Raw genomic sequence first — 14,251 nt, 5'->3', positions numbered from 1 at the left:
GGCTTTTTTGGTTAAAATAGTCACAAAAAATAAAATAGGCTATTTTAGCCACAAAAAACAAAACATCAAATCCAACCTATAATCATTACAATCCTCTCTCACAAAAAAAATCAAGAAAGCCAAAAAACCAAAAAGTCCTTCCCAAACCAGGCTAAAATAACCAAAAAACCAAAAAGCCAAAAAGTCAACCCACTGCCCAAACGGAGGCGATATACAAAACTAATAACAATAACAAAATAGTCAACTTGTGTCGTACTTTTTTTTTTTTCCTCCAAGGAAGCCGATAACATAATAGAATTTTTTTATTTTCTATATGAAGAGTATAATTAATAATATTATACAAAAAAAAATATAAAAATATAAATTCAAGACACTTAAAATACTTATAGTTACAGAAAATCAACTATTATAATAAAAAAGATTTGATATACATAAAAAAAAAAAAAAAAAACTAAAATATTAAAATATTAATATAAAAATTAAATTAATAGAAACTCAAAAACCAAACGGGAATACCTTGAAACTATTCTCAAGCGTCTCACCACGTCCACCACTCGTTGGGACCGCGTCGGGCTCAGTCTCTGTTCGGCGAGAAGATACTCTCTCTCTACTTATTTTTTTTGTTACTTTTCTGATTCTTTGATTTTTGGTGAGAGTTAACTTTGAATTATTTTGAAAAAGTAGTTAAAGGTTAATTTTTATAAAAAAATATAAGAAATAATGTTAGGGGTTGTTTCAAATATTCTAAATAAGTGTATTTTTTAAATTTTTATAAAACATGAGTTGATTTGAAGTAATATAATAGAAAGGTGATGTGACTTTAATAAGATGATGTGATTTAAATAAAATAGTCACTTTTTAATTTTTTAACTTAGTAAAAAAATATCAAACTTAGCCTAATTCAAAATAAATTAAAAATTAATTTTTAACTTTTTTTTAACTCTATCCAAAAGAGCCTTTTGTATCTGTGATGTTGATTTCGAGAGAGTAAACATGTGGAGACCCTGATAAATACTTCAATGAAAAATGATTTGTCCCCTAAAAAAGTCCTCCTAATTTTTTAATCCCTAAAATGACATCGTTTTGAAATTTTTTTTATTTTTTTATTTTTTGTCTTGGTTTGAAATTTAGGGAGATTATTGGGACAAAAATTAAGGGATGTAGCATGGCCCTACTTTAATTTAGGGCTGCACAAGACGCCAACATGTAGAAATGATTGATTATGATTAATTTTTTAAATTTTTATTTAGGGGTTGTTTGGCATAGACTATATAATCCATTTTTTAATTTTTTTTTCATCACATTATCTCTTTACTTTTCTGCACATCTTTTCGTAAAAAGATAAAAAGTACACTTTTTTAAGACATCCCAAACCAACCCTTAAAGCTAAGTTTGATAATATCAAAATAATTTATTTTTTTTATCTTTTTTCATTACATTACCTTTTTATTCTTTTACATATTTTTTTAAAAAAAATTAAAAAATATACTTATTTAGATCATTTCAAACAACCTCAAAATATCATGCGACCATGACTAAGACTTTAAGGCCATGTTTGTTTGGGCGGACTGGATTAGCATTCTCATGACTAATAGTCTTAGGACTACGAATCCGTTGGATTATGTATCCTATCTTAACTAATAATCAAGTTTAAAATAATTAGTCCGTACTTCAATTGTTTAACCAAATATCGGATTAATAATTTTATTGGACTATTAGTCTAGTCCCAAGCTCATGTCCACCCAACAAACATGACCTAAAATAATTATCCTTTTTTAATGACAGCACTGATAGAAATAGGAGGCAGTGTCATTGGAATTTACGCTCTTCATTTTTATTTATTTATTTATTTTTCAATAAAAACTGTAAGACTCTCTCCATAGAGGGTCCATGCCACCGAAAGCGGATGCCATTATTGACCTATCTCTCTCTCTCCAATAATGTAATTTCGACTTCACTCAAAGGGGCCCTCTACTTTCTGCTTTTTCTTACTCACTTTCCTCTTCTGTCCACTGTGATTGATGTTGATAGAGAGAGAGAGAGAAATCCACCCACCATTCTGTATTGGCATTACTACTGTCCTGTTTTGTTATTGTTTCACAAATTCTAAAGCTTTTACTGAAAAATCTGCAATTGGAATCCATGGCTATCGTAGAAGTCTTCCTCGGTGCGTTCATCACTGTGCTCTTTGACAAGATGGCCTCTGGTGATTGGTTGGAATTTCTCCACCACGACGGCATCCATACCGAGCTGAGCAATTGGACCAACACTCTCTCCCAAATTCAAGCACTTCTCACTGACGCAGAGGGTAAGCAATTGACCGATCAAGCCGTGAACAAATGGCTGGAAGATCTCCAGGATTTGGCATATGATTTAGATGATTTAGTGGACGAATTCTCCACCGAAGCTTTGCGGCGACGGAAGCTGATGTCAGAGCCGACCCAGGCTAGTTCCAGCAAGGTATGGAACTTCATCCCCACTTCTTGTATCAATTTCAAGCCGACTTCTGTCATGTTTCATTGCGAAATGAGTTCCAAGATTAAGGAGATCAATACCAGATTAAGCGATATTTTTGAACGATGTTCGAAACTTAATTTGGTTAAGATTATTGGAACCACCCCTACACCTACGACTCAGACTTGGCAAAGACCAGAGTCTACATCTTTAATTGATGAACGTCGCATTTATGGCCGAGAACATGATCAGAGTAAGATAATTGAGCTGCTCATAAGGGGGGATGAATCAAGTCATAGCAATGTTGGTGTAATTCCCATTGTGGGTATGGGTGGGATTGGCAAGACCACCCTCGCGCAGATGGTATACAACCATGAAACCGTGAAGGAGCATTTTGATTTGAAAGCATGGGCTTGTGTGTCAGATGAGTTTGACATTCTGAGAATAACAAAAGCTATTTATGATTCAGTCACTTCCCAAACATGTAGTTTTAATAACTTGGACCAAGCTCAAGTTGAACTAGAGAAGGCTTTGGCTGGAAGGAAGTTCTTAATTGTTTTAGACGATGTCTGGAACAAAAAATACAATGACTGGAATCTTTTGAAGAAACCTTTCAGTGATGGAGCCCAAGGGAGTAAAGTCATGGTGACAACACGTGACAGAGATGTTGCAAGAATGATGGGAGCTGTTGAACTTCATGACATTGAGGTCCTATCAGATGAAGATTGTTGGTCGTTGTTTGCACAACATGCCTTTGTGAATCCAAGTATTGATGCAAATCCAAATTTGGTATCAATTGGTAAGAAAATTGTGGAGCAATGTGGAGGTTTGCCTCTAGCTGCTAAGACACTCGGTGGCCTTTTACGTTGCAAAGAACGATATGAGGAATGGGTTAATGTATTGCGTAGTGAAATATGGGATTTACCACATCAAGAAAGTGATATCCTACCTGCTTTGAGATTGAGCTACAATCATCTCCCTTCGCATTTGAAGCAATGCTTTGCATATTGCTCAATAATACCCAACGACTATGAATTTAAGGAAGAGGAGCTAGTCTTGTTGTGGATGGCGGAGGGCTTTGTTCAACAACAAAGAGAGAAGCAAATGGAAGATGTAGGATGTGAGTACTTTCGAGAATTGTTGTCGAGGTCTTTTTTCCAACCATCAAGTACCAGTAAAAGCACCATTAAAAGCACTAAATTTGTGATGCACGACCTCATCAATGATTTGGCTCGAGCAGTTGCAAGAGATACTTGTTTTAGATTGGAGGATAGATTGAAAGATCAGAAGCAATGCAAAAATATAAAGAAAGCTCGACATTCATCTTACATGCAGGAGGTCCATGAGGGTATGAAAAAATTTGAGATCTTTGACAGAGCCATGCATTTACGGACCTTCTTACCATTTAACTCACCATATCGTGGGCATTGTTATTTGGCAAACAATGTTCCTCTTAATCTATTGCCGAAGCTACGACGCTTGAGGGTGCTCAATATGAGTAGATATCGCATCACAGAAGTTCCAAATTCGGTTGGAGATTTGAAACATCTGCGGTATCTTAACCTATCCTACACCTGCATTGAAGAATTACCTGAATCACTAGGCTCTCTTTACAATCTGCAAACATTGATGTTAAGAGAATGTCAAAATCTAAAAAAGTTGCCATCAGATTTGGGAAACCTAATTGACCTACGTCATCTCGATACTACAGATGCACATTCCTTAGAAGAAATGCCACTGGGAATAGGTAAGTTGGCTAGTCTTCAAACACTGTCCAATTTCATTGTTACTAAAAACAATGGGCATCAGTTAAGAGAGTTGGGAAATTTGATTTATCTTCGGGGGAAGCTTTGCCTATCTGGGTTACAGAACGTGGTGGTTCCATTAGATGCAAGAGAGGCGAATTTAAATGATAAGCAGGGCTTAGATGTGTTATCAATGGAATGGAGTGTGCACTCGGATGATTCACGAGATGTAAGAGTTGAAACAGAAGTGCTTGACATGCTACAACCCCACAAGAATTTAAAAGAGCTCCATATCGAAGGCTACCTTGGTACAAGATTTCCAACTTGGATAGGAGATCCTTTATTCTCCAATATGGCTCACCTAAGTTTAGACGATTGTGGAAATTGTGCATTCTTACCACCACTCGGACAACTACCCTCTCTTAAAAATCTTTACATTAAAGGAATGAGTGCACTAAAGCATGTGGGTCGTGAGTTTTATGGGCACGGTGGTGCCAAACCTTTTCCATTACTAGAGACTTTAAGCTTTATGGATATGCCAGAATGGGAGTATTGGTATACTTTTGAAGATGATAAGGAAGTTCAAACATTTACACATGTTAGTGTGCTCTACATAAAAAATTGTCCTAAACTTGTCAAAATGTTGCCCAGTGGTCTACCTTGTTTGAAAAATCTAGCTATTGAGGGGTGCCCGCAATTCCTAGTTGAAGTTTCCAGCCTTGTCCTCCCATCATTAACCTCCCTGGCTATGAATGGCGTTCCTCTAACAAGCCTTCGAGCGGTCCTTGAGATGAGGAGCATGGTTGATGATGAAGTGATATCAGCAAATGCAAAGTCTAAGCATCTGAGTTCAATGACTTCCTTGAGCATTGGGATGCTTAAAAAACTTGAGCTCTTGCCGAAATGGGTTACTCATGGGCTGATGGAACTCGAAGCATTCAAGATTACTAGGTGTGAAGAACTCAAGACACTGTGGAAGAATGAGACGGGAGAGCAACACAATCTCCCTGCATTCCGACGTTTGGAAATTGAAGGCTGCCCCCAGCTTGTTTCATTGTTTGAAGAAGATGAGGATGAAGAAAATGAAGGGCAACATCAGCAACAACAACAAGAAGGATTGTCTTGCATAGTGAGGCTTGAGCATCTAAAAATAGGTAATTGTGAAAAGCTGGAGAAACTGCCACAACTGCTGCATACCTTCACTTTTCTTCGAGAGTTGCGTGTCTTTCATTGTCCAAGTCTCAGCTCTTTTCCGGAGACAGGTTTTCCCAGCACGCTGAAAAATCTCAAGATAGATGATTGTGAGGCTCTGCAATCCTTATTCGGGTGGATAACGCAGATTAATGACAATAATCTTGAAGTGTTAGAGGTAGGTGATTGTCCATCCCTCACATGCTTGATATCGTGCAGAGGTGGGGGGCTACCACCCACACTCAAACAGCTTTGGATTTTGAACTGTGAAAAGTTGGAGGCACTGCTAGTAGAGGGGATGGAAATTAACTGTCCATCTCTTGAGTCTGTTTGGATCAGTGGTTGTGATAGGCTCAAATACTTGCCAGATGCCCTTCCTAATAATAATAATCTCAGGTATCTCAAAGCATTGGACTTATATGGGTGTGAGAATTTGGAGGACATTCCGGAAGGATGGTTCCACTCCGCAACAAATCTGACAAATTTAAATATCAAAGGATGCAAGAAACTGAAGGCCCTACCACACGGATTGCAGAGCATCAACTACCTGTGTATGAATATTTTACATTGGAACAACAACTTCAATTTATCCTCTCTTACTAGACTACTGCTGTTTGAAGGCAAAGAAGAAGAACATCCGGTGGGTTCCAGCTTTCCGATAGATGGGATGTTACTGCCCACCTCTCTAATCTTTCTTCACATCAAGGAATTCCGAAATCTGGAGAAGCTATCTTCTAAGTTGTTTCAAAACCTCGCCTCTCTTGAACAACTTTGGATCAGTGGTTGCCCTAGGCTCAAATCTTTACCAGTGCAAAGGCTGCCTCCCTCACTTATGCTGTGTTTGGTTGGGGGATTTGGGAGGGGATTTGGAAAGGGAAATGGAAAAGGTAGGTGAAATGTGAATAAATCATGTCTATATTTCACATAGTTTCACATACCTTTTCCCTTTCTCTTTCCAAATCCCTCTCCAAATCTCCCAACCAAACACAGCATTAAGGAATTGCGGATCTGGGGAAGTCGGAAACTAAAAGGGAAGTTTGAAAAGGGGAAAGGCAAATATTGGCCCCACTTAGCTCACATCCCTGATGTCGCCGTTCATGATGATTGGTGATTCTAAGTTCTAAACCGTGTGGAGATTCCCACCGTAATACAAGCAGTCAAATTGCCAGGTACCCTGTATTGCAATAAATACATAAATATAGAATATCATTCAACAAAATAAATTTTTTTAAAAAAAGTGTTTGGTTAAGTTTTCAATTTTTATTTTTTATTTTTTATTTTTATTTTATTTTTGTCCTTTTCAAAAAAATAGAAACTAATTTTATAATAATAAACATTTAAAAAATATTTTCAGATTTTAAAAAATATTTTTTTTTTCAAAAATAGAAAATCATATGAAAAAACGATGAGTGTTTTTGATTTTTGATTTTCTTACTTTTTCATATTTTAAAAAACTCAGCCAAACAATTTGATTGATAGCAAAGATTTTCCAGCATTGCTAATTTTTAATGTCTTTTTTCTTATTGATTTTCAGCAATTTTTTGAATGAGAGATGGCTTATCGATTTTCAATGTATTTTAAGGGTTTGTTATGAGGTTTCTCTGTTTCCTGCTCTTCCCGCACTTAATGTAAGTATCGCCAAATCTAACTTTGTTTCTCACATATTCTTTCCTTTTTTTTTTAATTTTTTTTTTTTAATTTTGTAAAATTGTTTCTCCACCTATGAAATTGAACTCTTGAAATAGAACCATCTATGAAGTTTGTCAATTTAACAAAATTCTTCATTTCATTTAATAGTTTTTGCTATTAGCATTTTGTTGATTTGAGTCAAAAAGGGTTTGAAATTGATTCTGCTTCAAATTCTGCACATAAATCAATATTGGAAAATTGTGGACTACATTAATGTTTTGGGCATCTTATCTATTTGTCTAGCTATCTATATATTCAAGAGGGTTATGTATTAGATAAATATTTAGTAATCTCAAAGTATCAAGTGTCATTGTTCATGCGATGCTTTGAATCAATGATGTAACAAAAAAATTTACGGTGAAATAATGTTGACTCACCTTTCTTAAATAATGACAAGGGATGATCCATCAAAATTATTTTGTGATTTTTTATTTGTCAAGGTGCCACATAAATAATGCCACATGGTAGTTTGAGGCCACCTAATAATTTTCCCTAATGCACCACCCCACAGTGTAAAGACTAGGGGTGCACAAAGACTCAAAAAAAAACTTGAGAACCAAACCAACCCGACTTCTATGGGATTGGGTTGGTTCGGGTTTTTGACTACTTTGGGTAGATCTAATAGGATTGATTCAGCTGTTGGTTTAAGACTTGACTAACCTGAATCACCAAGGCCCAAACTTAGGCCTTGTTTGTCATAATTTAAAAAAGTCAAAAACTCACTATCCTTTTTAAGTCATATCATCTTATTTGAGTCGCATCATCTCTTTATCACATCACTTCAAATCCAATCCATATTTCATAAAAAATTAAAAAGTACACTTATTTAGATCATCTCAAACAACCCTTTAGTTATATGGATTTCATAAGATTAATGCTTGAGGTCTCGAATTCGAGGCCTCGAAATTGCCTCGAAATTCAAATTTTTTTTTTTTTTTTGCTGTGTGTTTGGTTTTTTTAAATTTTTTTTTTCTATCTTTTTTTTTCCTTTCTTTTTTGCAATGGTGGTTATGTGTATTAGACATCTCACACTAGCTCAGCCTGTATGGTTTGATAAAGTCCAACCTAATTCACTTACTTTATCAAACTATACAGGCTGAGTTTTTTTTTTCTTCTATTTGTTGGGCTATGTTGGTTTGGCTTTTTTTTTTTTTTTTTTTTTTTTTTTTTTTTTTTATAAAGGTAGTTATGTGTAGAGGTGTGTCAAAAAAACTAAACATTCCGCACTAATTCATCGTGTAAAATTATATAAAATTAACAAAATTTAACCAGCAGCTTAACTGATCAGTCAATTAGATTGGACTGGTTGAGTGATAAAATTGACTGATTAGTTAGGTTGTTGGTTAAATTTTATTAATTTCATATAATTTTATACGATGAGTTGGTGTGAAATGTCTAATTTTTTGACACATTCCTTCACATAAACCACCCTTAAAAAAAACTAAATAAAAAAAAAAAAAAAATTGCTGTCGAGGCTAATTTGAGGCCTCGAATTCGAGGCCTCTAACACTGCTGATTCCATAAATAATTTTATGTTGAGTTGTCTTCATATTATTATTAGAAAGTAAATACTAAGGTAGACATTGATAACCTGATCATGCCATATCAGAGAAAAATTATAACAAATCATTCTCATTCTTTAATTTTTGCTATCGTATACTTGTATTTGAATAATATGAGTGATTGTTTATAGTTGTTGGCTTGCCTTATAATTTGAAACATTGTTTTGTTTTTCTGTTGTAGGTTAGAATGTTCCAGATGGTGTGCTAAAATTCCCTATAGTGTTGAAGTCAAAAGAATGGATAATTTTTATGGTTGTTGGCTTGTATTAATATTTGAAACAATGTTTTATTTTTATTTTTTCTATGCTATGTATGTAATGTAAGTTTTGGTTTGTTTATATGAGATAAACAATGGATGATTGTTTATAGCAGTGGTCTTGTATTAAAATTTGAAACATTGTTTTAGATTTTTCCTATGTTATGTAAGTTTTGATTTGATTTGGTTTGGTTTGGTTTGATTAATTTTGTAAGTTAAAACAATGGATAATCGTTTGTCATTGTTGGCTTTATTAAAATTTAAAACAATGTTTATGGTTTATTGTTTATGACAATTTTTTTCAGGGAGTCTTTGGATAATTAACATTAAGACAAATTTCACTTTATATTTTTTGTGGTATTAGCTATGTGTACCTAATCTTTCCGTCATTTAAAAATAATTACTGAACTCTTTGTAGTTTTGTGAATTATGCATGTTTATATTTTGAACTGACAGAGAGTTCATGTACATAATCTATACCACAGGCGTAAATTGGTGAGTTTAATTCAAAGAATAAGAAAAAGGTATTTAAGTTGATTTATTGGTTAATGAAAGTTAGTGATGAGTTTTAATTCACAAATCATAAAGAGTTGAAGTGAGTTGGTTTCTGATGAGGATTAACCCAATTGGGAACTTATTCCAGAACTTATCAAGATGAGAGTGGCATTTTGGGTTCAAGGACTATTATGTTGGAGATTTTGTCTATAATTTTTGAGTAGTCACAAAGCCTTGTTAAGGGACTATGGTTGTTTTTGCAAATGGAGGTTTTGGGTTGATGTTTTGCGGCTGTTTCGTTTCTGTTTTGTTTTGGGTGCATGAATTTTTTTTTGGTGGCAAATTTTACTCTATTCTATTGTAGTTTGATTTATTTGCAATTTTTCCTTTATCATTTAGAAATACTCACATAAATTTTTATGTAATTTGTGAACTAAAGTATGCCATAAAATACTACATTTAAATTAACTGTCAGTGAGAAACTCGTGTCAAGACATTAAAAAGTTATGTACTCATTTATAAATGCCAGGTGATAAATTGCATACGGATTAATTATTCAAAAAAAATTGCATATGGATTAAAGCACACTAGTTAAAGAAAAAATTTCGACTCTCAAAAAATGACGAAAATATTTATGATTTGTACATTAAAGCTCTTTATATACAAAAGTATTTTAGTTTTTTTCCTTAAGTCGTTAATGGACTTGACAATATATTTTGGTCTATCAATCATATGGGGCTTATGTAATTATGTTTAAGAGATAAATTGTTCATGAGTCAAACTAAAAGGAGTAAAGTAAAATAAAAAATGTTTGGTAACTCTAAAATAAGAACTCTCATTATGTGGTACTAGCCCATGTATAATTATTGTTGCTTTCCATTAGTGCTTTCTATCTTCTTTTGACCTGCCAACTAACTAAAACTCTATTTAGAACTCTTGAATTAAAATATGTATCATTGCTGAAGTAAAATTTGCTTCTTCTTTCTTTGTTTTGGGACAAATTACACCGGCGGTCCTTATATTTTATTCATTGTGTCATTTTGATCCTTACACTTTCAATTGGCTCAATTTTGACCCTTAATTTTTCATTTTGTTTCAATTTGGTTCAATTGATAATATGATTAGTTTTTTTGTAAGAAAAATTATCACTAAATTGGTTGAGATTAACTAACTGAATTTAGTAAGTTTATAATTTTGTTCTTAAAAATATAATATATGACACTTATGTGTGTATTTTTTATAAAAGAAAAACACTAAGAATTATTATCAATTGGATCAAATTATAAATTTAGAATCAAAATCAAGCTAATTGAAATTAAAAGGACTAAAATAATACACGAACCAAAATACAAGGACTACCATTATAATTTTCGTCCCTTTTTTTTTTCATTGGGTAGTTGATACTATTGTTCAAGAACTGTTTTTTATTTTCTTTTTCTTTCTTTCTGCTTTGGCCTTTGGTTGGTTCCTCCTCAGCTTTTCATTGTGGTTGGTGCTTGCATATAATGGGGTCAATTTTTTTTTTCTTTTTTGATTAAAATATGAATCACCTTTTTATGATTTTAGAAATTACATTCCACCCGTGAGGGTTCTAATTTTGTAATGAATTGCCCCTTTTATTAATAAATCATGAAGTCAATTAATAGTTTTTAATTATATTAGAAATATGTTTCAATTAATAATTTAGGTAATTTTATTATTGTATTAGAGAGCAATATGAATTTCATTTTTTTAATCAATTCTGTTAAATAAAAAATTCTGACAATGGGGTATTTGTAATTTTTAAAATCATAGGAGACAATTTATACTTTAAGCAAATTTCAAGAGGTGTATTTGTAATTTACTCAAAATTTAAAATATATATTGTCCAGAACCTCAAATTTAGGAAGGGTTGTGGGCTCTCTCTCTCCATAGGACACTCTTTTTTGTCTTTGATAAACCTGTATACGGTTGTGAATGATTTTTTTTTTTTTTGGTTACAGGAAAATCTTCCCACTCTCCTGTAAGTTCAGGGCAGCACCCCTTGCAGAGATCACTAAGGTGTCCTGTTGTTCATTCCGAATTAAGATACTATAACCTGTGAACTTGTCCCGACCTCTCAAGACAAATTCCAGTGAGGAAGTATTGAATCCACACTAAATGCTGTGATAACAACAATTTGAGACTGTAGGAGAGGGTTCAAGAAAGGAGTTGGAAAATTCGAAGATCTTCGAAGATCCTTGAAGAATAACTTCGAATTCTCTAGAATATGATGAGAGGCTTAGATTCTTCAATAATCTCAACTTAGGAACACAAAAACAAAGGAGATGATGGAGATAAGAGATTGAGTGAAGAAGAAGGCAAAATGGCTAAAGAATAGAATAATGGCATGGCTCTCCCATGGATCTCCCACTTTCACTCTCAAGGTTGATAATGGAGATGGGAAATTAGTTCTTTCCCCAGAGTCATCTCTCAAAAAATTCATCTCTTGTAAAGCTATGGGTGGGTGCTATTTATAGGCACCTCATGATGTAGGATGGAACCCATGTGCAAGGCACATGGGGGATATTCTCTCTAACCACCTTGTCCGAGGAGGTGACCTCTCCGAGGAGGTGACTTCTCCGAGGATGAGAAAACCCCGAAGAGGAGATCAACCTCTCGGCGAACCCTTCTTCTTAGCCACACCTAACCAATGATCCCCAATCATCCCAAAGGGTCAGGGGTAGTCCCAGAGGACGTCCTGCCGCATAAGGGTCAGGGGTAGTTCAAGAGAACGCCCTGCCGCAAATATTGCCGAGTCTCAGGGACCCCCTAGATCGTGCCACCTCGACCCGGGTATAGGCTAGTTTAACTGAAGAGTGAATTTATCTCCACTCACCGTCCTCGGGATCGGGTCCTTTGTTCGGACTCCATTACGCCCATGGTTCTGGTACGTAGACCCCGGAAAGCTCCGAGCCCGCAAGTGTTCTGGGACTCATTAATGGAGCGACTTCTAGATTGCGTCTGAATCCGTTCGAAGCCAAGTGTTTCGGACCTCTAGGTTCGTGGATCCGAACCCTTTCGAATCCGAGTGCCTCGGATCTCTAGGCTTGCTCAATACCCTTTCGAGTCCGGGTCCAAGTAAGTCTCTAGGTTCGTGGATCCGGACCCTTTCGAGGCTTAGAGTGCCTCGGATCTCTAGGCTTTCTTAATATCCTTTCGAGTCCGGGCCCGAGTAAGTCTCTAGGTTCGTGGATCCGAACCCTTTCGAGGCTTAGAGCGATTCAACCCGTTTGATGGCGATAAATCTGGGCCCACCGATTCTTGGACTTGCGATAAATTCGGGCTCACTAATCTTGGGCTATTGGGCCTAAATAATTTAGTGGGCTCAAATTAGCCCCCTCTTACATTTGCCCCTTGCGTGTATGAGAAATTGTAATTTTCTCAGACATGCATAGTTTTACCTTATCTGCCATGCTCCGCATTACGTCTTCGAAAATATTTAGTCTCGGTAAAATCTATGGATAAAATTGAGGACTCACTGTAAATTACGGATAAAATTGATAATTAATAAAAAATAAATAAATAACTCTCTCTTTTCTTTTTTTTCTTTTTTTGACAAGATAAGGCCACATTTTATTTTATTTATTTATTTATTTTTTTATATATATATTTTTTTATTTTTTAGTGTATAAAGCCCAATTTTTTTTTTTTAGTCAAACTTGACTTGACCTTTTCCTCAACAAATTTATACAATTTTCAAATCCGAAAAATGCTCCAGAATATTCGTAGGCTTATTTTATATATATATAGCCTTAGCCTTGGCACTTTTGAGGGTCATCTTCATAATCAAATCTTTGCCTTTTCTTTTATATATAATTTTTTTTTCTTTTTGGAGATAAGGACAAAAACCCTAATACTCTTTTAGGCAAGACCTATTCGGCAGCACACTTCCTCTCTCTAAAAAGAGAGACCCAGCTTCTTCTTTTTGGCAAAGACCCATTTCGGCAAACAGAGTCATTTCGGCTCTATCTCTCTCTACAGAGAGAGACCAACCCAGCTCCCTTCTTCTTCAAGATGGTTCTGCTGCTGCAATACCGTGACTGCTGCTGTTTGTTCACTGCCCACTGTTACAATCATCGAAGACCACACAAGCCACCACCGCCGGCCTTCGTGAGAGTCACTGTTGGCGTTGACCATGACGCACTCTCAACGTGTCGCTGGTCGGTCCAGCCGCCTGAAATTCCTCTGACTGATTTGGCTCTCGAAATATCAGTGCTCACGTTGCTGCCAACCTGTCTTGGCTGTCCCCGGCGCTGGCTCTACCAATCTTGTTCTTTATTTCTTCAGGCTGTGACTAAGTTTTGTCTCATACATCCAATCTATGAGAAAACTCAAATCCCTCTCACTCTTGATTTCTCTGATTTCAAACATACTCTTCTTCTTATGATTTTTGATCCGTGAGCAAACATTTTGTGAAATCCATTTTTGAACTTCTTATTTGTATAAACTCTGATTTATAAATTTTTGGATAATGTAACCCATAAATTTCTGCTGTTGCACATCTTGATGAAGAGATCTTAATTTTTTTTTGTGTGTGAATATTGGAATAATCAATGTTGAATCCTTGCTAATTTTATTGAAGAAATCTGGCTTTGTTGTCTTGAATCCATGCTATTGAATCTTGAACCTGTGTCGATAATTTTGACAATAATTTTGACATACATACAGGTCTGATGTTGAACCCTTCGAGCGCCACCGTCGGCTTCTGCGCGAACCCACCACGGCGCTGCTCTGTGCATGACCACCTCAACTCACGCGGCTTGTCTGTCTCGTGCCCAACTGCAACTGACCAGTGACGACCACGCCGCCCACTCAACATGGCGTCGGTCTGTCGATAT

At 35.4% G+C, this 14,251-nt stretch overlaps 1 protein-coding gene across 1 annotated transcript; it reads left to right on the top strand.

Moving 5' to 3' along the window:
• Window positions 1-2,020: 2,020 nt before the first annotated feature.
• Window positions 2,021-9,088, top strand: LOC145820575 (putative disease resistance RPP13-like protein 1). Its single transcript, XM_082916671.1, has 3 exons — window positions 2,021-6,559; window positions 6,925-7,018; window positions 8,823-9,088. The coding sequence occupies exon 1, from the start codon at window positions 2,143-2,145 to the stop codon at window positions 6,283-6,285; it is 4,143 nt and encodes a 1,380-aa protein (XP_082772797.1). The 5' UTR covers window positions 2,021-2,142; the 3' UTR covers window positions 6,286-6,559; window positions 6,925-7,018; window positions 8,823-9,088.
• The last annotated feature ends 5,163 nt before the right edge of the window (window positions 9,089-14,251 follow it).

The sequence above is a fragment of the Camellia sinensis genome, chromosome 2, assembly GCF_055761805.1.
Source record: "Camellia sinensis isolate YWXY chromosome 2, ASM5576180v1, whole genome shotgun sequence".
Classification (NCBI taxonomy): Eukaryota; Viridiplantae; Streptophyta; class Magnoliopsida; order Ericales; family Theaceae; genus Camellia; species Camellia sinensis.
This window is presented reverse-complemented; position numbering and strand designations above follow the sequence as displayed.